General features: G+C 41.5%; 1 protein-coding gene across 4 annotated transcripts in view; it reads left to right on the top strand.

The window, feature by feature from the left end:
• Positions 1-26,422, top strand: part of LOC103176257 (catenin delta-2) — a 447,491-nt gene that overhangs the window by 296,895 nt on the left and 124,174 nt on the right. For all 4 annotated transcript variants that reach the window (XM_042331893.1, XM_042331892.1, XM_042331894.1 and 1 more), the window contains one exon: positions 22,045-22,177. In XM_042331893.1, the coding sequence (XP_042187827.1) occupies positions 22,045-22,177 (133 nt within the window). The remainder of the gene's footprint in view (positions 1-22,044; positions 22,178-26,422) is intronic.

Below are 26,422 nucleotides of genomic sequence, written 5' to 3' on the forward strand. Positions count from 1 at the left end.
AATATTTTGTTCAATTTGGTATTGGTGCTGCCTGATCCATTCCATGGTAATATCCACCAAGTGGACTTCTGCTTAGCCATTTTCTCAGTTACAGAGCAACAGTCAGAGTGATCTGACTTAATATCATAAAGACAAGTCATTAACCCAGCAGAGCTTCAGCTTCAATCATGTGTGTTAATTCACCTCCCTCACAGCGTTGATTCAGCAACTCCTACAGGTTAGTTCTTGATAATGCTCGTCGCAGTTTCAACAAAACACATTTTGGAAGGTGGAAATAAACAAGACGATGTTAAAGATAATTCAGCATACCTCATGGTATGGCATTCAACGTTGCTCACTCACTTCTTAAAGAGACATTGTCTTCAGGAAAAAGTGTTGGGGAATCTTTTAGAATTGGATTCTGAACACAACGACGTTGTCTGCGTCAAAATAGATTGCACAGTCCTTTGTGTACATCCTCCACTGTGATGTGAATGGCTCGGTTTGTAGCACTCTCACCCCTTGATTCAGAAGGTTATAGGTTGAAGCCCCACATCAGGATTGTGAGTTCACTGTCTGAAACTCCAGTGCAGTTGCTCGGAGAACAATACATTGTTGAAGATGCAATCCTTCAGATATTGTTCCTGTTTAAAGGTCCCACAGCACGATTTGATATGAGAAGGGAATTTCTCCCGGTATCCTGGCCAACAATCCCCTAGGTAAAATTGGTCATTCACTTCATGATTGTGGGACATTGCTGTGTGCAAAATAGCTGTTGTGTTTATCCACAATATACAGTCATTGCATTTGACAACCAATCATCTGTGAAGCTCCTTGAGATTTTTGGATGTGAGTGTGATAACAACAACTTGCATTTATATAGCGCGCTCCACCCAGGGTAGTGTCTCAGAGCCCTTAACAGTGGTAGAGCCTGATTCCGAACCGGGGGAGAGGGAGGTGGCCGTAAGCACGGTCGAAAAGGAAGGTTTTCAGCCGGGACTTGTAAAAGGGAGAGAGAGTGCAAGGCAGAGGGATTGAAGGAGAGTGTTCCAGAGTTTCGGGGCATGGTGGCCAAATGCGCAACCTCCAATGGTGGAGCAGAGGGTGTGAGGGACAAGCAGAAAGCTGGTGCCAATTGAGCAGAGGCACCAGGTGTGGATTGGGGAGGAGATCAGAGAGGTAGGGAGGTGCCGGGCAGTGAAGGGATTTGAAAATGAGTTTTCTTGAAGTTGATCCGTTCGGTGATGGGGAGCCAGTGGAGCCTGGCCAGAACTGGTGAGATGGGGATACGGAGTTTGGTTCGGGTAAGTATGCGGGGGCAGCGTTCTTGATGAGCTGAAATTTTTGTGGAGGTGGGAAGACCGGCGAGGAGCTCATTTGAGTTGTCCAGGAGGGAGGTGACAAATGCATGCACGAGGGTTTCGGCTGCATTTGGGGTAAAGTACGGTCAGAGGCGGGCAATGCGGTGGAGGTGGAGAAAGGCAGTCCTGGTCAGGGATCAGATGTGGGGAAGGAAGGACAGCTGGGGGTTGAACCAGATGCCTAGATTGTGCACTGGTTCGGAGAGAGCTCAGGGAGTTTGAGGAGTTCAGATCTGCAGGATTGAAAATGTTGACAGGAACCAAGGAGTATGGCTTCTGTCTTGTCCACATTCAGCTGCAGGAAGTTTGCACTCATTCAGACTCTGATGTCTGCTAGACAAGCTGATACAACATTGTCGGACCTGGAGTCGCAGCTGCAGGAGGCGAAGTAGATTTGTGTGTCTTCCGCATACATGTCGAAGTTTACCCCATGTCTGTGGATGTCATTGCCAATAGGAAGCATGTAGATGAAGTAAAGAAGGGGGCCAAGGATGGAGCTCTGGGGTACCCCAAAGGTGACCGGCGGGGGTGGGAGGAGAAACCATTTGCATCCTCTCCCGCACCAGGCTTAGTGATCCTATCACCCCCACCCTCGCCCGGCTCCCTTGGCCCCCCCATCCCTCAGAAAATAGAATTCAAAATCCTCATCTGTACTTTCAAGGCCCTCCACGGCCTTGCCCCCTCCTACATCTCTGACCTGTTGATCCCCTATCGACCTGTCTACTGCCTCTGTACTTCTCCTTAGCTATTTATTGGATTTTCTTCTCTCCCCCCCCCCCCCCCACCCCCAACTTTTCAATGTTCATTTCTGTCTTCATGGGTTGTGTCCTTGGCAGTACATGGCACCCTGTAGTTGAAAAGGCAGGAGCTGGACAGAGATGCCCAGTGCCACAACAGTTCTTGGTGTCACACTGAACCAGCCAAAGAGACTGTGGCTGCCAGTTCCTGTTCCTCTCAGTGAAACAACCTCAGCTCCTCACAGCTCTGAAATCCCAACTACTCAGCAAGGAAGTGGCCCAAATCCTCCAACAAAGGCAGTTGAGTGTGACGAGCAGTCACAAACCTTGAGAGAAATAGGAAGCAGGTGATTGATTTTGCAAGCCTTTGTCTCCGAAAGCTCACTGGGTTAAGATAGGATAAACAATAAACATTTGTGGTTAAAAGTCATGACTTGTAAAATAAAACTGCAACCATCAAATGTACTCTTGACTGTTCCCTGGTCAACTTAGGTCCAATGATGTAAGCCTGGGAGATAGAAAAGGGGAGGGGATCAATCAATATGTATTGATGATTCGGGAGAAGAAAAAAAGTGATAAGCAGTGAAGTGGATCTGACCATTTTTATATGATGAAGACTTTGCATATAATTATCTTTTTAAGTGGATTCTGAGATCCTAGACTGGTTTTCGCAAGTGAATGGAATCATTATTTCTAGCCCTCAACTTTTAAGTGTTTCTGCTTTTTTTTAAAAAAAGCCTTCCAGCATTTAAATTTTAGAGGGAGTAGGGAGTGGGAATGGTGGGTGGGATAAGAGAGAATCACCACTGTGATGATTTTCAATGAAGGCAGCTTTCACAGCCTTCAATATAAGCTACCACAAGGATGGAGCTTTGCATAGTAATTGCTTTACTGCAGGGCAAGAGTTACCACAGTGCAAAATGAATTCTCCCCACTGATTGCAATAATCTTTCCTAATTAGTTTTTCTGCTTTTACACTTTTTAAAAAAAACATGAACAAAAAGGAAAAATGAGAGTCCTACAACATTGCTTTGCTTGTTGATTGGTGCTAGCAAGTCAGGATCCAGAATAATGCCCCCTTTCCGTGTCGGTGAGATCCATAAGAGAGGAAGTATGATTTGCCCCTAGGTATGTTCACGTGCCCCATGTGAAGATGCTATATAAATGCAAGTTGTTGTTGTATGTGCTCACACATAGCTGTTCATTGTTTGACCAATGATGAATCCATCTCTACAATATACATTTTCCCTATAAAATATACAGTCACTACATTTAATAGAATATCCTGTGAAGCTCTTTGGGACATCTCAATGATGTAATGAGGTGCTACATTAAATGTAAGGATTTTTATGTCAATTTATTTCAGAAAGTCTTTCCTTACTTTTTAACCCATGCCATTCCCTGACCTGAGATCACATCCCATGATCTTAATCAGGGTATGGTATGGGTTAAAAACCATCCCAAAAAAAGTTTCACTCATAAAATGTACAGTCAGTTCACTTTACAGTATATTTTGTGAAGCACTTTGAGGCGTCTCAAAGACGTGATAAGGCGCTATAACAAATGCAAGTATTATTGTTATCTACTCTGCAAGCCTAGGTGGGGATTTATCCTGGGCTTAGACTAAAACGTTTGTTTTAGGATTGTAAAGGGTGAACATTTTGAGAAGTTCTTAAATTTGGTCTTCATCTTAAAATACAGAAAATGCAGAATGCAGAAAACCAGTTTCAAAATTCAGGCTGAATTTAAGAATTGTCCAAAACTTGCATATACTGAAATGCTTAGCAATAGGCCTTACGTCTAAACCCGGACGGAATTCCTCCCCCTGCTCTCTAACTGATGGGCTGTGTTTACAAACTCCCCAGGGTAACTTGGCCCTTAACTTGAACTGACTCCCTCCCTGTGGGGGATGGGGGGGGGGTAATGGTTAACCTTCCATCAACAGCAACACTTGGCTTCCCATCAGAAAAGGAGAGCTTGTGGGGTAAAATGATTGGCACTTTGTAAAATGCTCTGTGTGTTTACAAGATCCTAAATTCGGGTTAGAACCTTATTAGCTGGAGTTTTCTGCAATAGACCAGCAGCATTCTTGATGGAAATGCTGCCATGAACAAGTAACAGTCCTTGATGTCATTGAGAAATCTGGAGTAACTGAACCCGACAGTGTGAAGGAGGTGAATTAAGACATCTGTCAGAACTGCAGCACCCATGTTAATATAGTTCGGTCTGTAATGTAGTTCTTCCATGAACAAGTAAATATTAGTGCTGCCATGAACAATATTAGCACTAATATTAATCAATCATTAATGTTTTTAATAATAATTACATTAACAGTGATCCTTGTGTTTAATATACCACCTAGAGCATTGAAACATCTCAACGTACCCAACAGAGAATTAATGGCAAGTGTCGTAACTGTGTATTTTAAGGCTGAATATAACGTCATCTGCACGCACCATTCCTAAAGTCCGAGAGTGGAGAACAGAAAAACATCTTGGCTGAGGGTTGAAAAGATTTTCCATGCCTTTGGTAATATTACAGAGCACTCTTTGCAGACTAACAGTTCAAAGTGTAGTTGTAAATGGTCAAAATGACTGGAGCCTGTGTTAAGATCTCTGAATGATAGAGGAATCTTGATTCTGATGGGATTTAGAGCTCTTGTTAAAGCAGCATGGGGCAGTTCTCATCCAGTTAGAATCTCGAGCAACCACTCTGCCCCGGGGACTCCTCACCACAAGAAGATGCTGCTTTAGAGCTCCTTCTTTTTAGAGTGTTGAGAAAATCCTGCTCTTTGGTACCTGCCCTTTGAAGTCCAAATTAAGCCATCAAATAAAGAAGCAGCAGGTACTCTACTAGATATTGGAGGGACAGCTCCTCTTCCAAGTTACTTGCAACCAAAGTTGTAAAGAGAATCTCTTGCCAATGTCTGTTTATGAAAATTTATCTTTATTCTGCTTGTTTATAAGAAATAATAAACAGAAGGTGGAATAATAATAGATAATAATAATCCTTGCATTTGATATGGCGCCTTATCACATCATCAAGACATTCAAAGTGCTTCACAGAATATACTGCAAAGTGAATTGACTGTATACAACAACAAGATAATAATAATAATCCTTGCATTTTGATATAGCGCTTTTCACGTCGGGAGGACATCCCAGAATATACTGTAAAGTGAATTGACTGTACATTTGTGGGCGAATGCGGCAGCCAATTGCGCACAGCAATGTCCCACAACCAATCGTAGATTGAAAATGACCAATTTATTATTGTTTTTGGTTTTTTGGATGGATTATTATTAGGCGTGTGGAGTAAGGAAACTTGCCTAAGATTTCGCCCTGCCTGGAATTGAACTCAGGTCTCTCGCTTGCAAAGCGAGTGGTCTAACCACTGAGCTACAGGACTCCACGTCTGTATTGCACCTTTCACGTCGGGAGGACGTCCCAAGGTCCAAGATATATTTTGTGGGCGAAACGCAGCAGCCAATAATGCACAGCAGTGTCCCACAAACAGTCATGGATTGAGTGATCAAATTATTATTTTTTAAAAATTAAAATGATTATTACCTCCAGAAAAGCAATCTGCCAATCGACTAACAACTGGGTTCCTACTTTCTGTTAGCTGAACAGAGGCATATGGAATAAGGAAATTTGCCTAAGGTTTCACCCTGTTGTTGAATTCGACAGTTTGGGTGTTTTAGTTGGTAAACTTTGGCAGCATTTAAAAGAGGTTATTTTGCCTTTTGTGTTGAAACATAGTAGTGAAAAATTGGAAAAGCGATGTGCTCATACAGATCATCCCCTGGAGTTGTCCAAATCAGTAACTGGGAGACCCTCCCTCTCCGGTTCCCTTCCCTTCACCCTCTCTTTTAAAAGAATCTATAGATTTGCTTCCACAACAGTTTGTTGCTGTTAAGTGCCCTTGGAGGTAAGCATTCCCGACTGTTAAGCATTCCAAGATGAGGCATGAGGGGTGCTATTTAAATGCAAACTGTTCTTGTAGCTGACATTCAACCATCACCCCACCCTCTGTAACCAACAGTTTCTAACCCCTTTATTTTCTTTTTGTGCTTATCTTAAACTTGTGACCTTTGATTACTGGCACAGAGACCAGGGGAAATCTATTGATATTTATCCTACCTTAATAGTTCATGAGACCTCCATCAGCGATTTGATAAATGATGAGGAAAAATTTTGTCAAAGGTTATTGTGAATAATCAGGGGAATGGGATTAGAGTAGTTGAGTGAGAGAGATAGCACCGGCACAGGCATGATGGGCTTAATGGCCTCGTTCTGTGCTGTAAACCTCTATGATTCAGGAATTGAAGTAGTTTGCTGCCCTATTGGAAGGACAAGGGGGAGATCAAGGTTTAATAATTCAGCCATGAAGTACAAGAGGAATGCTGATTGTGTTCACTGAGGCATGTAATCTAAAGGAAATTGTACGTTGTAGAATGGAATCATTAGCAATAGAGTGGATAGAGGTTGGATGATGAGTGTGGGAGGTCACTGCTATGGAGAAGGGACAGAGTAGAAAAGAGAAAGAGAGCCCTAGGGAACTCCTGGGTTGATGGGAAACAAGACAGAGGATGAACCATCGTCCACTGCACAGATAAAGCAATTTGAGAGGAAACTAGATAGCCTTGAACAAGAGTTCTTCAAATTGATCATAGATAATTGGAAATGTGAAACTAGCTTCAGCTACAGGTGACGTAGTTGTTCTTGCTACTTGGTTAGGTTATTTCCACGTCCCTTCCCCTCGATTGAAAGGTTTGTCTCAGTCCACAGACACCAACAGCCTCCTCCAATTTTTCTGCAGTTTTTCAAGCAACATAATAAGGCATCAGTTGGGTACTCACTAACTGACACTCAAAACTGTGCCGAGGTTGTACTGTTTTGTCAGAAGTGCGGTCCTTCCGATGAGATGTTAAAACCGAGGGTCTGTCTGCCTGCCAGGTGGATATTAAAGATCCAATGGCACTATTCAAAAAGACAAGGGAGTTTCTCCCATTGACCTGGCATACCTGATAATTTCACCCCAAATAAAATTGGTCACTCACTTCATGTCTGTTTGATAAACATTGCTTTATGCAAATTGGCTGCCATGTTTGCCTACAAATAAAGTGACTACATCTTACAATAAATCCTGCGAACCATTTCAATGACGTGATAAAGAGCTACATCAAATCCAAGGATTATTTATTCTTATTATTCAATCATGGGGGATGTCACAGCTGAGACTGAACCGATCCTTATCTGATAACCACATGTGCGCTTTCAAGCAGGGGACTCTAGATAGTGATCTGGAGCAGGCAGCCTGAATTCCATTACCCTGCTTCTTTCATTTAAATTGACAAGCTCAGTGCAGGCTCAAGATTAAACCATTCCATCCTGGGCAATGCAATTTTTCACTGAACCATTGAGACCTCCACAGTCCCTTATGTTGCCAGCTGACAAAAGAGTCAGATATATCTTGTGTATTATGTAGGCATCACCCCGTGTCCACCCTAGCCAAATGATTTCAGAATGGAGGTGATGTGCCTCTGTTAATACGGTACTATATAAGTGTAAATGGTATTGGATGACATTGGCTTGCGTCCTGAAGCAAGCCTCCAAAAATAGCTGGAACACAAATTATAGTGACTCAACCTCTGGATGTAAATAAAAACAATACTATTGGGAACTGAATAGCTGTTTTACCACAGCCCATTTCACTTCTATAGAACCAAAGAACTAGCACAGAGGAAGGCCATTCGGCCTTTTCCTTCGGCCTTTTCCCCCATACCCCTGCAGTTGACTCCTTTTTAGGTATTTATCTAGTTCTCTCTACGACTGGTTTGAATCTAGCACAAATTGATCTCTGTCTCTCTCTCTCTCTATATATATACATATATATAAAAAAAAGTTTTCAGAGGCCATTTTCTACTGACTGCAAATCCACAGGATAAACTATCATAAATCAGTGTGTATTGGTCCTAAATCACTACCTCAATCTCTCAACAGAGGACATATAGATATCTGTGGTGGAAAGTGGAGATATTTCACGGTGGTGTTTAGCTGAGCTGGAGCCAAATGCACGTTTGCTGAAAAGCACAAGGAGATACACTCTGCAGCTGGCTACATTATATCTGATCTCAGAATGCTTGAAGTTCACTTTGGATAACCAGATGTGTTCAAGTGTTTCACTTTCAAGAAAAAGTACGAAACATTTCAGCCATCCAACAAATAATAGTCCTTGCATTTGATACAGCACAACATCAACAAATTACATTAGTATAGAGCCTTTTCACATCGCGAGGACATCCCAAGTCACTGGATAGTCAGGGATTTGGCCCTGAGCTGGGGGTTGGGATCAGGAGGGGTGGAGAGCAGGGAGGGTAGAGACACATTGAAATGTCTCAAAGTGCTTTACGGAGAGTAGTAGAGGACACTGGGGATTGAACCCAACGCCTAGGTTGGGCACAGATTCAGTGAGTGTGAAGGATAGCCTGGGGAGATTAAGTTGGTCAAAACCACCAGTGAATAGACATACATTGAAATACTGTAGCAAAATACTATTGTCTAATTGCAGATTGTATAGGAAAGGAATCATATTTAATCTACACCTATATTCCAATGACAATATCAGAAAACTTTTATTTTCAACAATTTCCCCCAAATAAAATCAGTCATAGCTGTGTTTGGGATGTTATGGGCATCCACAACATCCCAAACACCTCAAGTAATACAACGCAGGCTGCATTCGTTGAGTGGATTATTTTATCCATTAGTTTATCTCATTGAACACAAAATAGAGAGTTTGTGCCTGAATCCTTGGCTATGATCTGGATGAGCAATTCCTAATGTGCCATCCTCGTTCAAATTAGATGAGAAGCTTTCAATGAATGTAAATGGTGAATGATACCAGTGCAGCATGAACTGCCCTGTACTGCCATCGAAGCCCCTGTGATGGGTAGTGAGAGCCCATCACTGTAAACAGAAGGAAAAGGGACTTCTGTATTACAAGGTGACAGACAATCCTTTACAACCTGTCACAGTCACGCAGTATGATACCTTCCAACCCAAAACAAGCTTGACAGCTCTGCTCAGCAGACAATGGCAGGTAGGTTTGTATAGCTTACATATGTCCAAGATATAAGGGTTAGACAGGGGGTGTCCCCAAGATTACCTTTGTATCTCACAGGAGGACGGTTTTCCTTCCTCAGAGGGTAATTAACGATTGGAACAGGTTGTCAGGCAGGGTGGTTGAGGCCCGTACGCTAGATGCACTTAAAAACATCTGTGATGAGAGAGGTGGGGGGCTGGGGGGGTGAGAAAAGGTTGGGTTGGTATTCTCTATTCTTTCTGAGCCGAGCTTATGATTCGCTGGCGTCAATGTGAGAGTGTACCAGAGCGGCAGAGGTTATCAAGAAGATATCAGGCTCCCAACTTTGTGTACAGCTGGTATAAACTGAGGCAAGGTTACGCCATGTACTTCAGTCACAGCAGCAATGTGGGCAAAACGGGGACATTAAATTGTAAGCTCTTAGTTCCATTGAAGACATCTACAGTGGGTCTATGGTTGTATTGTTAGTACTTGTGTTCTGAGTGGTTATTCCACCATGTTGAACCTTTGTTCGTCCCCGAGCTCAGCTCCTGCACTTTACTGGGACAGCAACAATCACACCTTAATTCTCTCATTATTCTGTACACAATAAATAAAAACCTGATGTTAATAACTTTGTGGGTTGTGGCTGAACAAGAAATCTTAAATGTTAATAAACTCATTGTGCTTCCTCTTACCACTTTGTGCAGAACGGCTTATTAGACTAACAGCAGGTGGCAGGTTAAATAGAATTTAATCTAACCATGAGCTTTGTAATGCTCATCACAGGTTGAAGAATGCTGTGAAATCTTAATTTCGTGCACCTTCCAAACACTATGTGTGTCTAGATCGCTGCTGGTACTTCACCAAAGGCTCTGAGTGTATTACTGGTCAGAGTGGGCTTACTGAGCAACTCTACCCTACCATTGGGGGCTGAACTTTCCAATTCTACACCCCCAAGCCTCAGAACTCAATCCCTCCATCTCAACTCCTCCCTATCAGTCTTCGGGTCCTGCTTAAATCCTACCTCTATGACAGCCCTTATGGTCAACTCTCCTCTCCCCATTACCCCCTCTGCCCTCCTTCCCGACCACTGCAGAGCACTCCGAGATGTCAATCCACATGAAGGGCGCTACCTAAATGCAAATTGTTGTTTGTTGTTATTGATTTCCAACTTATTTTGTTCTTTAAAGGGAGATGGGTGCGAAATGGAAACCCTCAAGTAGTTACAGCCTCTTTATAATGCAGAGCAGATTTAGTGCGAAGCCTCTGCAAAGCTTGAGTAGCCTGCTGCTGAGGAGTTTACACTGCAGGACGGATTCTGCTGCACTGTAGCCAGACGGAGGCAGAGAAGAAGTCATGAGATCGAGAGCACTGTCTGAGGTGCCACTCGTGCAGCCTCTCACTAACAACTCTTCACACTGTAAGGTTCTATGTGTGAGCTCAGAATCAAAGAGATTGTTCAGGAGATGAAAATGATGACTTTCATTTACTCAGTGTGGACTTTCACCACCGGGGATGGCCCATTCAGACAGTGATGGCTGTGGAGGCAATGGGTTGTTTTTTGGTCAGGCAGATGTCTGACACATGCAGATAGGCAATAACAAATCATGCTTTTAAGACTGGAAAATACTTCCTAAAGTGAGTCACAGGTCCTCTAGAGGGAGCTGCTAGCAGACCTCGCAGTGTGAAGAGTCTGCACTTGCTGTGCCCTCTATCCCAAAACTTGTCTCTGCCTCTGTTTGTTTAACCATAAATTACACCCTTGAAAAAGATGTCTTCTCTGCCCAAGCATAATGAGCCTTGAGGCTTTTGTACCTTAAAAACTATTGAAACGAATATCATCGTCACTGGCAAATTGTTAAGACAAGCTGAATGCCGTTCAGAACATATAGAGAGAAAAGTGAAGGGGATTCAGACTGATAGTCCCCTCTGCTTTTACTCCCCTTCTGCTTTTAGCACCACTTCTGATGATAGTGGCTGTAGACAGACTTTACTTTGCAACAGTGCAAAAGCAATCTGGAACTTTACTATATGAATGTCCATTAATGTGTGGTTGATGTGCATTTCATTGGTCTCCTCCGCATCCTCACCCCGAGTTACCTTAGCACCACAATAACCAGAATATGTGTAAGCAGAGACTTAGCTAGTGCTTTCCGAATCATCGCTTCCCTCATCTCTGTGCCAGCCATGACCCTCTTCATTTCATGCGGTGTTCGATGAACTCATGGAGATTGAATGGATGGAACCTAGTGTCCCATAAGCAAGAACCCAAGTTGTAAATTCTGTATTTTTTCAGGAAATTATTTAAAACGGTGTGTTTTGCTAGCGGCTAATTTTGCCACAGGGAATTGTGTTCATCTAGTGACCCATTTCTTTCAATTACAACTGGTTGTCACAATTAATAAAAGATAAACCCCCTGGTTTGTGTTGGACTCTTTGTGCGTTTCAGAAATATTGGGATTGCTTTTATAAATTATTAAATTTGTAAAATTGTTGCTTTTAATTTTATTAAACATCATTTTAATGTAATTGGGGACAGGCATGGCCGTGGGTTGAAATATTAATATGGTGAGCCAGAGGTTGATGGCTTGTGGGTGATCTCCTGCTTCAGCCTGGTGGGGGAGGGAAAGGGGGGGGGGTCAGGCGGAAAGTGTAGGTGGAGGCCAGAGGTTGCCTGCAAAGATGGAGCGATAACCGGAGAGCAAGCATTCCCTGGGGCCTTTTCCCTTTCCTGTGTGGCTGGCTGAATAATGTCACCAGCACAAGTCTGAATAATAATAATAATAATCCTTGCATTTGATATAGCGCTTTTCACGTCGGGAGGACGTCCCAAAGCGCTTCACAGAACACACTGCAAAGTGAATTGTCTGTATATTTGTGGACGAACGCGGCAGCCAATTGCGCACAGCAATGTCCCACAAACAGTCGTAGATTGAAAATGACCAATTTATTATTGTTTTTGGTTTTGGAGGGATTATTATTAGGCGTGTGGAGTAAGGAAACTTGCCCAAGGTTTCGCCCTGCCCGGAATTGAACTCAGGTCTCTCGCTTGCAAAGCGAGTGCTCTTACCACTGAGCTACAAGGTGGCGTCCTATAGTTTAGTGGTTAGAGCACTACACTAGAGCCAGGTAGGGCGAAACCTTAGGAAAGTTTCCTTATTCCACAGGCCTCTGTTTATCTAACAGTAAGTGGGAACCCAATTGTTAGTCGATTGGTAGATTGCTTTCTGAGGGTAATGATTTCTTTAAAAACATTGACTGTTTGTGGGACACTGGTAATTGGCTGCCACTTTTCGCACACAAAATATACAGTCAATTCCCTTTAGAGTATATTCTGTGAAACGCTTTAAGACATCTCAATGACGTGATAAGGCGCTACATCAAATGCAAGGATTATTATCATTACTTAAAGCTGTTGCAGTGGCAATTTACTTAATCCCCAAATGTTCTGTGTCTATTGCTATTCACAGAAATGTACAAGATTGGAAGATATACTAGGGTGGAAAAGGCAAATGTTTCATAATGTATCTGATATTATATATGTTCAGAATAGATTTCTCATCAAATATGTTAAGAAAATCGTACAATTTGAGTCACTCCATGACTGTTTGTGGGACCTTGCTGTGAGCAAACTGGTTGCCGTGTTTCACTCAAAAAATACAGTCAATCCACATTACAGTGTATCCTCTGAAGTGCTTTGAAACGTCTTGACAACATGATAAGGCGCTGTATCAAATGTATGGATTATTATCATTATTGTCAATTTTTTTTCATCTGATTGACTGACTGATTGTTTCAACACAGTGGTTGTACCTGAAGCCAGCTTCAGTGCTGGCATGTTATTTTCACCCTAAAGCTGTTATGAAATATATCACTCTTTTCGCCCAATGACCATTCCATTGCAGACAGAGATCTCGCCACATAAGCCTGGCATCACTTTCCTCAGAGTGCTACAGGTCCTTCAGATTTCCAGCGTAGTTTTATCTTATTATGTCACTGCACTTTGCCAGTCAGTTCCCCACATCACCTCAAGCAGCTTTTCTGTTTTAAAGATTATTTTGCACAATGATAGATTCAGATATAAATCCTTCTCAATTCCCAATAAACTGGCAAAGAATGTGCTCCCTGTGTCTTTCATCCTTCCTGCCACCCTTGGCATTGAGCTCCAGTAGAGATCTGGAAGCTTTTTTCATACTCATTAACTTCATAGTGAATGTTGGCTCCACCCTTTATTGATGTGGTGCATGTTTCAGGCTCGGCGACGTGTCAATACTGGACCTTAAAGAAGTAAAGAGATAAGATGTGCATATTTCCCAAGTCAGGGAGCTTGCCTGCCTTTGATATGGAAGCCCATTCCCTTTAAGCTAATGGGGAGCAGGGACGCCCTCTGTACAGTTGTCCCAATTGTATCTGGAGGATTGTTGGTTAGGATATTGGAAGAAATGTCTCTTCGAATGGTATTGTATGCTCTTTAATGTCCTCCTGAACAGGCAAAAAAAACCTTGGTTTAATGTTGCATCTGAAGGGCGGCACCTCCCAAACACTGCATTGCAGTGTCAGTCTTGACTATAAGTTCAAAGTCTTGACTGGGGCTTAAACTCACAACCTTCTGACTCAGAAGCGAGAATGCCACTAACTGAGCCACATTTAATTTAGGACATGCAGTTTAGCAGGACAGGGCTCTTACATTCTAGCAACAGCCAGCCTTCCATTACATCTGTACTATTTGCTCCATGGATATAGCCCTAGTAAAAGCAGCATAACAACTCCACTTTGTCTTATTTTAATGATAGTCAAATGAATTTCATGTCTTGTCATATAAATCAGTGAAATCAAATTGAATATTGACCTGTTGTACATGTCAATGTGAACTGAAATTGCTTTCATTTTCTTTGGTTTTAATTATCCTCTCTCTTGGGCCAATTTGAGATTTGGCTCGGGCAGAGTCCAATTACCTCACAGCATCATGGTCTGTAAGCTGCTATCGGTTAGTCTGATGATCATTCCTGTAGTAACTTGTTCCTCCAATACTGAATTACCCCCGTTTCAAATAGTATGTGAGAAATACAGTGTTGCTTGGTTAAACAGTGAAACTGTAGATTGAGAAGTTCTCATCTATGATGATCTTGCGGACTATCATTACAAGCAGGTATCCTTTCTATGAAAAGGTCTATCTGGGCTGAATCATCTTCTGTCTGTAATGACCTTGGTGATGTCTCAGGCAGGTGGTCAGTCTTGCATTTGGTATTCCTGTGCAGAATGACCACTTGGCTACAATGACAGTCCCACAGGTGATGATAAAGGAAAAGTAATGGCTTTTCATTTGCATTTGCCGCAGCTCTGTACTGGTTGCAAAATTCGCAATCTCAAAACCTGAAAGGGTCTAGGAATCAGCTTCAAATCTGGAAAGCCAGAATGGGGAATAACATTTTACAGATGCCTCTCTAGCAGGGCTGTGTGGAGGACCTGATTTGGAATCCATCTGACAACAGAGCCTTTGTTGTTCAAACCGAATGAATGCATAGGACAGACTGCCAGATGCTCTTCCACCCAAACTGAGGCTTGGAGCATCAACGGTTTTGTAAAATGCACAATTTAATTAAAACGTGCACATTGTGCTGACAAATCCAGTCCATCATTGTGTATCTGCATTATGTATTTTGACAACTAAAAATCACTCTTGTTGCTAAATGTTCAATTACACATCAGATTTGATTGAAGAAAAACTTTCATCCAATTTGGCCTCATCCTTTTTCAATACAAACCCTACCATTACAGCAGTAAGCTGTTTATAATGTGTCTAATATTCTTGTCTCTTCCCTCCTTCCTGATAAACCCATTCAAGCTGTTGGTTATCTTCTTACTTTCCCTTCACAACCTTGAACCTGTGACCTCTTGTTCTGCTGTCTTAGAGTATCTGAAAATATTGTTCTCTCCTCTTATATATTGTCTCCATGTGTGACTGGAACTCTCTCTGGCATCATTGTTTTTCTTAATCTCTCTGTCATCTTTGACACTGTCGACCACTCTGTCCTTCTCCACTATCTTCTCTCTGCTCATCCTCACAAATCTGTTCTATCCTGGTTTCACTCTTTCCTATCTCAGCATCTTTACTTAATCTGTTCCAATGGCTTTCCTTTCGCCCCGCGCAGTTGTATGCAACGGTCTTTATTCTTTGGATGCTCTTTATCACCATCTATATGCTCCCACCTGGTGATATCCTTTGCAGGCATGAGATCTATTTTGACATGTACATCAATGACACTCAACTCTATCTCTCTGCCCCGAATCCAGGACCATTGCTGTTCTGACCGATTGCCTGTCAAATGCAGACATAAAATTGGGTCATTCAATCCACGACTCTTTGTGGGACACTGCTGTGCACAATTTGTTGCCATGTTTTTGCCCACAAAATACACAGCCGATCCACTTTACAATATATTCTGTGAAGTATTTTGAGACATCTCAAAGACTTGATAAGGCGCAATATAGAATGCAAAGGATTATTAATATCACATCCTGGATGTGTTCTAAATTTCTTCAATGTCAACAAGTTCCAAAGTTCTCCTGCTTGGTTCCCATCAATCGCATCACCCTGCATAGAGGCTAACTCCATCTCACAGAGTCTATGTGTCTTGTCTGATCCCAAACTGCTCTTCAAACCTTATACTGAAGTAAAGGCTGCCTTTCCAAGAGGCAGTGAGTTAGGTACTTGACCTCTGTCAGGGTTTGGAACGCTCAAGTCAGTTACAGGCTGCAGAAGAACAAATAAGAACTTGTACTTTCAGATAGGATAATTGAGGCGCAGTTCAAAGATGATGGGAGTCATCAAACAGAGGTGTTTGAGGATGTTAACCAATTTTACAGATAGAGATATGTTTTAAAGGGTTTTAAAGGCATGAGGGAGGGTGCAAGATGAAGGGATTTGGGGGAGAGAATATAAGGGAGCAGCAGGCTGAGCCACCATTAGTGGGACAGAGGGAATGAGCAGTAGACCAGAGTCAAGGTGCTGTATCGATCGTCACCACTGAAAAAAAAACACTGCCGTAAAATGTTGGGTGTGTCATAAAAAATTTATATATTTATCGCTAATGATAGTTAAATTATATATCGTGTTGAGTTGATAATTTGTTCAATAGTTATCACTCAGCAATAATTACATTGAATCCGTTATGAAATCTTGTGTATTTACCCCATTCTTTCAAAGACATGTTCAAAGTATTCTTTTATCTTTTCAAATTTTTTATGAAGAACGAAAATGAATCATATTCACAGAGATAAGGGTATTGTAATAAAGGGACCTCTCCTGAAGGCTTATTGTCCAATATCCTTTAAGTGGCACAGCCACCCATTTATTTACTTGTTAATCTCCCATCAATATCAGAAGTGATGGACAGTGTAATTTGACGGTAAATGAATTTGTCCCAAGGCCATTCCTGGGTCTTTGGGAGGAAAGGAAAAAAAATCATCTTTCACAGACAATCTGTGAGCTGCAATTTCTGATTGGTGGACATCTGGGAGATGAGCACTGTCTGGCTGGGCTTCAGTCTAAATAAATAAGATTGCTGCAAGCTAATAAAACAGCAGTAGAACTGATGTGTGCAATTATAACACATGGGCCAAATCTTTTTGGAAGATTAATTTGGCCAATTTTCAAAAGGAATGTAATAATTGGCTATTGCATGGGATCTTGTGTGTTTGTTAAATCATTTGAAAAATGGTACCCTTTGTTGCAAACACCATCATGCTAGTCATCTGCATAACACACAGATTCATGTATACATATACATGTGTGTACTACAGCATAATGCACCCTCACGTTTACATGAAAAACATGGTAAACTTTAATATACGCATAGCTTGTTTCCAAAGTTTAAAAAGGATTATTGTTTCAGTGGCTTTGCCTATAAGTAGCAGAAATCTACTCATATGCACTGATATATTGTTCTATACTTCCATTTGAGGAAAGAGATCTCAATAAGTTGAGATGCGATGGGTCAAGCTTGAGACTTCCTCTTGCCAGAATAGTTCCTGGGCTAGCTTTACTACAGAACAAGTCTGCTCCGGGATAGAATCTGGACCAGCTTCACTGAAGAGCATGTCTACCGCCTTTTCAGAACCACATTTAAGCATCACTTTTGAAATTGAATCTAATCTCCAAGAATTGCTACTCTCTCACCAAATGATCAGAGCTCCTCCCTTTGTAACCTGCAGATTGCAGTAATAGAGTGCAAATAACGGATGCTTGTCATTGTTTCAGATTCTAAAAGGGCTTTTTACTGCAATGCTTCTGCTGTTCATGTTTGGCTATTATTCCCTGAGCTACAGCAGTGGTGTTTAGTGAAGTGTTTCTATAACCCTCACAGTGACAGCAGCTCCAGGGAAATCTGTGTCCATTTAGCTCAATACCCACTAACGTGGAACAGGAGCAGATACTGTACAACACAACATTACCATGTGAGATTACTTTCAGGGAAATAAATAAAGCAAGAGTATAACTAAATATTCTCAGCACCTGCATGTCACCTTGTTGCCCCCAAGTAACATGAATAAATAGAGCTGCACTCCCTGCTTTTATGAATCTATCAAAAGTGTTATCATAACTTGTATAGGAATAATAGTCGCAGTCAGACCTCATATAAATGGCTGAAGTACACTATCTCAGGAGCATTAATGGAAGCAGTTCTGGTACTGAGTGGAACACTGTAAATCTTTAATCCTCCCCTCCCAAACTATCATCATGTTCATGCACACACATACTACATCCTGGAATTGAACAAATATTACGTTTTCTGGTTTTGCAAGCTGTCATGTTTACTAGCTGTAAGATTGGAGGGAGTTAAATATATTTTGCTCAAAGATCTTCAGAACTGTGGCTAACCTGACACAGGATTCATATGATAGCAGCATGGAGCACATGCAGTCTGGACTGTGCAGCTGTTCAGAAAACAAACAGAATTGGGCTTTTCTTAATAATCAGAAATCATATGCTCTTGTGGACCTGGGAGATGTGCGGCTCCCTGTTGTGGTGCTAATTCACACTGCCGTTGACAGCTGGATGGAGAGGTCTTACCCAGTTGGACTGCAGATCTTTACATCTGTGTCTGCTGTTCAACAGTGGTTCCATTATATGTCATGTGTAAACACAGATGTACCAAAACCTGGGTATAACTGCACATGTACAGAAGGAATTTCCTTAATTATGCAACTAATAACCAATCAGTTATTATTGATACGGTTCATAAATAATTTTTNACATTATCTAGAAGAGCATCTTTCTGATATAAATCGCTGAGATAACCTCTGGGCCTTCACCTGTATGACTGATTTTTAGGTGGAGAAAGCCACCGCGTGAATTGAGTTGCCACACAGGTCAATTGGCTTGGGAGATGGTGCATGAAGGAGCAGTTTTGACATTGTAAATAAAAACAAATTGCCATTGATTGACCAGTTAGTTAAAAGAGGACATAAATTGAGGAATAATAACAGAGGAAGAAAAATAATAGGAAAGTTTAGGAAAAATACTTTTTTTCACATAAAAGGGGGTTGCCGGGATTTGAAATGTCACACATCGCTGTTGAAGGCAGGTTTATAAGCAGCATTTAAACATATTTAAAAGTGGATTGGTAAAAGCATAAAAAATAATATGAAAAGGGAAAGAATAGGGAAATGATCTAACAGTAGATAACTCCAGCGGGCTACAGTCAGCGGCACAGTCACAATTGACCACATGGTTTCCTTTCCTATCGCTTCGACCATTATATGATGATCAGTTGTAATAAATAGATTGTGGCCATTATATGTATAATCGTTGGTTTGCCAGTTATCAAAACATCATTAACTTGTGTTTGTTTAGCTTCCCAGTGTGGAATTTACAAAATTGAATTAGCTTTTGCTGTAGTAATCTGTCATTTCCTATAAGGGCATAGCAATGTAATGGATTCTCTATAAAACATTAAACATGCTCAACAACTCTTGGTTGAGCAGCAAGAAAATTGTTTTGTGATACTAGTGGTGCACTGTTCAGTAAAATTAAAGGGTAATAATGGTGAGATTGCTTTTTGATAAAGGGTTATACAGTTGAAACAAGGCCCTTGTCTATAAATCCCTTCATGGCCTAGCATCTCCCCATCTCTTCAATCTTTTCATGCCCCATTCTTCTGCTCACCCCTCCACTCAGCTAATTCAGGCTCTGCACCCTCCACCCCCTTCAGCCACTACACCGCTGGAAATCCCTCCCTTTACCCTTTTGTCTCGTCCTCTCTCCATCTGCCTTTAAATCCTGCCTACAAACCTACCTCGTTGACCTCACCTATGGTTCCCTTCCCCTCCTCCCTTGCTTGGCATCAGACTCTGTCTTTATGAAGCTCTTCGAGACATTATCATGTGTGAAGGATGCTATCTAAATGCAAGATGTTGTCATTATTGTTGTAGTAATTCAGACACTCTGTGAGTGGATTCCATGTCCTGTCATAAAAGTCTGCCGAGTTTTAGCACAATAATGAATCCCGTGTCCTGTCACTAAGCTGTAGTGTGTTTGCACAATACAAACAAATCCTATGTCCTGGCACTGTAGTGTGAGGACATGGGGTTTATACTGTGCTGTTGCAGTCTGTCAGTACAGTATCAAAACACTGGACCATTTCATTGGACCACCAGCAATTCCTTTCTAATGTATTTGAAACAGTGTTAATGGGTTTGGTTTTGGATGGATGAATCTGAGAAAAGAGATATTTGTGTCTGCAGCAAAATGTCACGATTCACAGCTTTTAAAAATCACCCTGTGAAAAAGTCCCTTCACAGTTCAATTTCCACCAAACTTGAATCCATATACTATGCACAGAGTCTCCTCATGTTTCTTTCCTCTTCTCTCACCCCCCCAACACTTCCTCTTTAATATATAGACAGTAAATTCATAGTGCTGCCTACCTGCCCCGGGTCTCAAAGCACTGACAGGATTGCGAGCTGCTAAGTCAGGTGCAGCTGGAGACAGATGCAATGTAATTGCTTGCCTCACCTTATCCTGACAAATATGCCTAAATGAAAGCCTTAGGAGAATGGTCCCGGATGTATGTCTTTCCTATTTCCCTGTATTTCCAGCCTTACCTTGTGGCCTGTCTGATTGATATGAGTGGCAGATCTGACAGCTCCTGAGTGCAGTTTCACCCTGTGGGCACACATAATAATAATAATCCTTGCATTTGATATTGCGCCTTTCACTTCTGGAGGACATCTCAAAGCACTTCACAGGACATACTGTACAGTGCAGTAACAGCATTTTGTAGGCAAGTGCATCAGCCACAAGCAGATGAAACAACACTCCAAACCCTCATTCATTAAAACCAATGATTTTCTAGTACAGCATTCAGAACAATATTTGAGGATTCAACAAGAAAACAACAATAAATGTACACTCATAGAACATCTTTCACGTCAGGAGGAAGGCCCAAGTCAGGTCCTCCCGACTTGCCAGTAGAACATAAGGACACAGGTTTAGAGTTGCAAAGAGCAATGTCAGGACTGGCACCAGGAATTTTTTCTTTACCTCGAAGGTAATTTATGACTGGAACAGGTTGGCAAGAAAGGTGGTTGAGGGCAGGACACTGGACTCATTTAAAAAAGCAGCTTGATGCAGTGATGCAGGATGGTAGGGTGGGCATTCTGAAGGGAAGAGATCAGGTGGGCCAAAAGGCTTTCTTTATCCAAACCAGTGTTGTGATCTTGTGAGATCCTTAGTGCAGCCACCTGTTCCCATTGAACAATCAGAGATTTTGCATATGGTTTTATAATTCCATATTTGTGTGTAAAAATAAAGATAATCTATATGGAGTCCTGTAGCTCAGTGGTTAGAGCACTCGCCTTGCAAGCGAGAGGACCTGGGCTTGATTCCCAGGCAGCGTGAAACACTGGGCATGTTTCCTAACTCCACAAGCCTCTGTTTACCTGGCAGGAAGTTGGAACCGGTTGTTAGTCGATTGGTGGATGACTTTTCTGGGGGTAATAATCCCTTAAAAATAATAAAAATAATAATTTGGTCACTCAATCCACTACTGTTTGTGGGACACTGCTGTGCACAATTGGCTGCCGCGTTTTGCCCACAAAATATACAGTCAAATATACAGTCAATTCACATCATAAGGCGCTATATCAAATGCAAAGATTAATTTTATTAATATCTAACTTAATAATATCTAATAGAAATCAGGAATGGTGTTTGGAAATACAAATGTGCAATACAAAGATTTGGGGTCAGTGCACCTTGTGGTGTGAGACTAAGCCATACAAATCCTCGTCTGTGCTCAGCTACTGATCTCAATTGGGACAAGGAGTAAGGATGTTATAAATAGCCTCCGTGACCCCTAGGCTAAGGAGGGAAGTTATCAAACTCAAGTTCTTGTTTGCATCCAGTTGGAAAAATGTACCACTGACAGGCGTTAATGTAATTCCTCTCTTGTTGTGTAAAATCCCCTTTCGAACCACCTCACTTATTTATGTATGTGCTGTGAAGCTTGAAGATAATACCAAACTGACCTGGCAGCCTACAGACAGTGTTATCATATTTTGGTGACATTTCATGAATAAGTTTATAACGTGTATCATAACACTGGAAATAACCATTGAATGTGACCCTTATCGAAGCAACGAAACATAAAGCTTTGGCTTGTGCATGGTGAGGCAGGTGCTATCCATATTCTAGGGTTCAGAGTTTCTGTCAGAAACCAAGCCAGTGTTGAGGGGAGCATTTATTAGAGAATACGATGTATTTTCCATGTCAGACAGCGAGGTATTGATATTTCTGCTTAACAAATGTGTGCTTTTGTTTGGATAATTGCGCAGTCAGTTTAATACATTTTGTTTTCCTTTCTGAATTTCCACAGGGAATTTGGTTGGAGGGATCCTGAGCTACCAGAGGTCATTCAGATGTTGCAACATCAGTTCCCTTCAGTGCAGTCGAATGCAGCAGCTTACCTGCAACATCTGTGCTTTGGAGATAATAAAATTAAGGCAGAGGTGAGTGAACTGTACGAACACTGTTTTTGTTACTGCAGGTTTTCTTTTTCTCTTTATTGAAAACGTCCCATCCTTGAGAATAATAAGTTGCCATGGTGCAACCTGCCGGTGCTCTGCAGTGCCTAGTAATTATTTATCCATTAGGTGATTATCCTAATGATTTTCCTTTCCAAGTGATGGGACAAAACCTACTTATAATGTGCATCAACAAGATAGTTACAGTCAGTATTTAATCCACACTTCAGCAATTTAACAGTCATTCCGTAAAGTAATTATTCAGAATGAATCGAGGTGTCATTTACTAATCACACTTATCTAATGGTGTTCATTCACAGTTCTCCATAGGTTGAGGAGATAGATATACTGGGGGAGGGGAGAAGGACAGAGCAAACAGTGCAAATGCAATATCTTCCAGTGAATAGATTGCATTCTTGGGTAACAGCAGAGTTGGATGTTGCTGTTTTGTTTTGTCTTACCGCAAGCATTTCAGAAATAAGATTTTGCTGCCTCTCAGGGGATAATTGCTATAAATTGGCTGCAAGCGAGCCCTGTTTCATTATCAGTTATCACGACGCTGTCAACTCTGAGGGGCTGCCTCTTCCCTTCCAGTGCTATAGCAAGCAGGAAGGATTAATTGGTGCACATTGAATTGTCACACATCTCTCGGACATATTCTGAATCCTTATATCTCTTTAGCGCCTCGTGAAGATTTCCATCAGAGGAGGGGAAAATGATTAGATTATCTGATGTGCCAGAAATTACATCAATATTAATCTGAGGAATTCTGCAGAGCATGAAGTACCTATTTAAATCGATGGGATGTTTTGCTCGGATAAATGTCTTTTAAAGAAGCAGCATCTCTTCTTCCAGGAGCTGTGTTATGAGCTGAAGTTGAGCCATGAGCTCAAGCTCATACTCCTTGCAAACCAGTCCAAATGAATGGGAGGAAATCTATTTGTCAGCTAAAAATCATTAATCAGAATATATTGGAAGTCAAATAACTTATCGACCATACAAAATTTGTACTTTTTTTATACTTTTGAGGAATTTTATGGAGAAAAGGCACTTTATAATTCTTAATTGTTGCTGGGTGCAGTTTTTCAAGTTCGCTTTTTTTTTTGAAAATATAGGAGGTTTATCTTAAGATTCAGAGCTGTGCTGAAAAATCACATTCCCAGAAGACATACTCAAATTATGATCTGGAGACAGCTAGGAGTACAGCTCAGGTAGCAGTTTCAAAAAGGGTTGTTTAAGCCCTTGAGAAGTGCAATGAGGTTGATCCCTGGGGTCAGAGAGATGTTCTATGATGAATGATAGACAAGCTTGAGCACTTTAGCCTCAATAAGAGACATCTACGGTATAGAGGCATTGCATGTAAGGTAAATTATTATAATAACAATAACATTAATTCACCCACAAAATATACAGTCAATCCACTTCACAGTAATATTCCGTGAAGAGCTTTGAGACGGTTCGATGACGTGATAAGGCACTATATCAAATGCAAGGATTAGTATGAATTATGTTAATAATATTGTTAATAATAATAACAATAATAATCCTTATATCGTGGAAGCCTGTTAAGATTGGGGATGAGCGTTTTGTCCGGTTTAAGAGGCGCCTGAGGTTAACCAAAATATCTTTCAGCCCAACAGAGGAGAGTCACCAACATCGTATAATAATATGTAATAATAATAATAATCCTTGCAGTTGATATAGCGCTTTTCACGTCTTCTCGACGTCTCAAAGCGCTTCACAGAATAGACTGTAAAGTGAATTGACCGGATATTTATGGGCGAAACACGGCGGCCAATTGCTCACAGCAGTTTCCCACAAACAGTCGTGGATTGAAAACGACCAATTTACTATTGTTTTGTTTTGGAGGGATTACGTTGTTTCCCTTGAAGCAAGGTTAATTAACCAAACAGGACGCCAAGTATTTTAATTTAGGAATGAAAATACTGTACTCTCACAGAATACAGTAAAATATATTTACTTTGTTTGGATGCAAAATACCTCCCCCCCCCCCCCCCCCCCCCACCCAAGACCAATTAGCTATGGGGCTGAGATGACTGACAGCTTTGTTTGGGCTCCACCCATTCACAAGTGGCTCAGCTGTCAATCAATCACAATTTCCCTCCCTTGTTCTTCCCTGTTCCTCCACCCCCCCTCACTGATTGACAGCCCAACTTCAGCCGCTTGTGAATGGCTGGAGTCCGCTGTCAATCAATCTTAGACTCTGCCCATCTCCATCCGGGAACCCCACTCGTGGCTGAATGGAGCCGTTCGACATACAGAAGGCTCGAGTGAGGACCTTCAGTAGTCATCAGCGCAGCACTTTGCCCGGTTTAACCAGATTTTTTGTCCAATTCAATCGCCATATTTAAAACAGGTAAGAATATGACTGAATTAGGGCCGGCCATTTTGTTCGATTTGCCCAGGGTTCGGGGTTAACCAGATTCCGGCAAAAGTGGATTCCACTGTATTTAATATAGTGCTTTTCATGCTGGGAGGACATGAAACAGGATATACCTTAAATTTTGTAGGCAAGAGAAAGTAAACCCAGAACAATTCTGTACTTACCAATGTGCCAAGACAGAGGATAAGAGTCCATGTTCAGATTTGTGAAGGGTAGGTTTGGGACAAGGAAGTACATTTTACACAGAGGATGATCAACAGCTGGAATACGTCAGCAGGAAGTGTGTTTAAGCCTGGGACATTGGATCAATTTAAGAAAGTTTGATACTATTATTGGGAAGATGGGAGGGTTGACATATAATGGTGATGTACAACCTTATATTGGATATGTATGATTTGCAGAATAGTAAAAATTCATCCTTTAACAGATTGTGAGAAATCTTTTGCTACAACAACCAAGATTACATACAAATGATCTGTTAAAGGAAGAATTTTTTGCCTATTGTGGTGCTGCAACATCGGTGACATGTTACACTCTTCCACATTCAAAGGCTATGTATCTCCAGATCAGTTGAGTGAAGTGCAGTTACTGCTACTTCTGTGGTTTCAAAAACCAAACATTATAGCCAGAACAGCACCTGGAAACTGCTGTAGTATGTGAGCCCAGCAGGTGGAAACAAACAGGTAATGTTTGGCTCACTATCATAACTTTTTACACTCAATACAAACAGCAAAGCAACAGAAGGTTTTGAGCCAGAAGTATAGCTGAAGAAGACTGTTTACCCATAATTACATTCCGTCATGGCCATATTTCACATATTATTATTATGTGCTGTATCCAGGGATATATTTCTATACTGTCCTTAAGTGCCAATTAGTGGTAATGATTCAGATATCCACTAAACTGCCATTTAATAGTTTCCTCTGACTCTATCATGAATTGCAGTGGACTGAGGGTACTTTTTTACGCATGCTCTTTAATGTACAATGCTCTCACCATTACGCTCTATGAAATGCACATAAGGACACCTTTGTGTAGTTCCAGACAGAGTGGTTTTAAGTATCCTAAGGAGCCTGATAATTAGATGCACAATTTGAACTTTGCCTGCCTCAATCTGCTGAATATATGGCTACGCAAAAATGTTGGGAGAGGGATTAAATAATTGATATTCCTTTCTTGAGTTTGAGATTCTCCACCAGCTTTTTGCTTCTGTACTGTGGTGAGCAATTTGTTTCTCATGTGTACACCTGCACCTAATCCAATGTAGGCCATCATACCCACTCTTGAAACGTTAATCTATTTTCCTCTTTCATTGTTATTACAAGGCAGCAGTCTAATCTGGGGGTGATGGGGTTAGGGATATATATAGAACGATAAAATGCTAGATACCTACATGTGAGTACAAGGCGATAACTTGTTCAAGGGGTCACGTGACTTCATAAGCCAGAGAGTGATGTAAAAGCACCATCTGAGCTTTGACATGACATTGACATTTTACAATGAGTGTTGTGGAATTCCGAGTGTATAAACAGCCACAGTACTCATGAACTAGCATCAGCACTGAAAGATTGACTATTCTGATCTCAACTCAAAGCTTGCCGAGTGATGATCAGCATACGATTACAGGAGGGGAAAGTCAGTTTATATTACGTTCAAGCACCCAGCTGAAATTGTGCCCTGTAGTATACAAATTGGTAGGAGAACTCTTGCAAGGCACAGTTCAGATTCTGACTGACAATGTAGTAAGTCTGACGCCAGAGAGTCTGTCCTTCATATCACCAGCCATTGCCAGATTTGGGAGAAGGGTAGTTTCTGAAGTCCAGGTA

The sequence above is a fragment of the Callorhinchus milii genome, unplaced genomic scaffold, assembly GCF_018977255.1.
Source record: "Callorhinchus milii isolate IMCB2004 unplaced genomic scaffold, IMCB_Cmil_1.0 Scaffold2, whole genome shotgun sequence".
NCBI lineage: Eukaryota > Metazoa > Chordata > Chondrichthyes > Chimaeriformes > Callorhinchidae > Callorhinchus > Callorhinchus milii.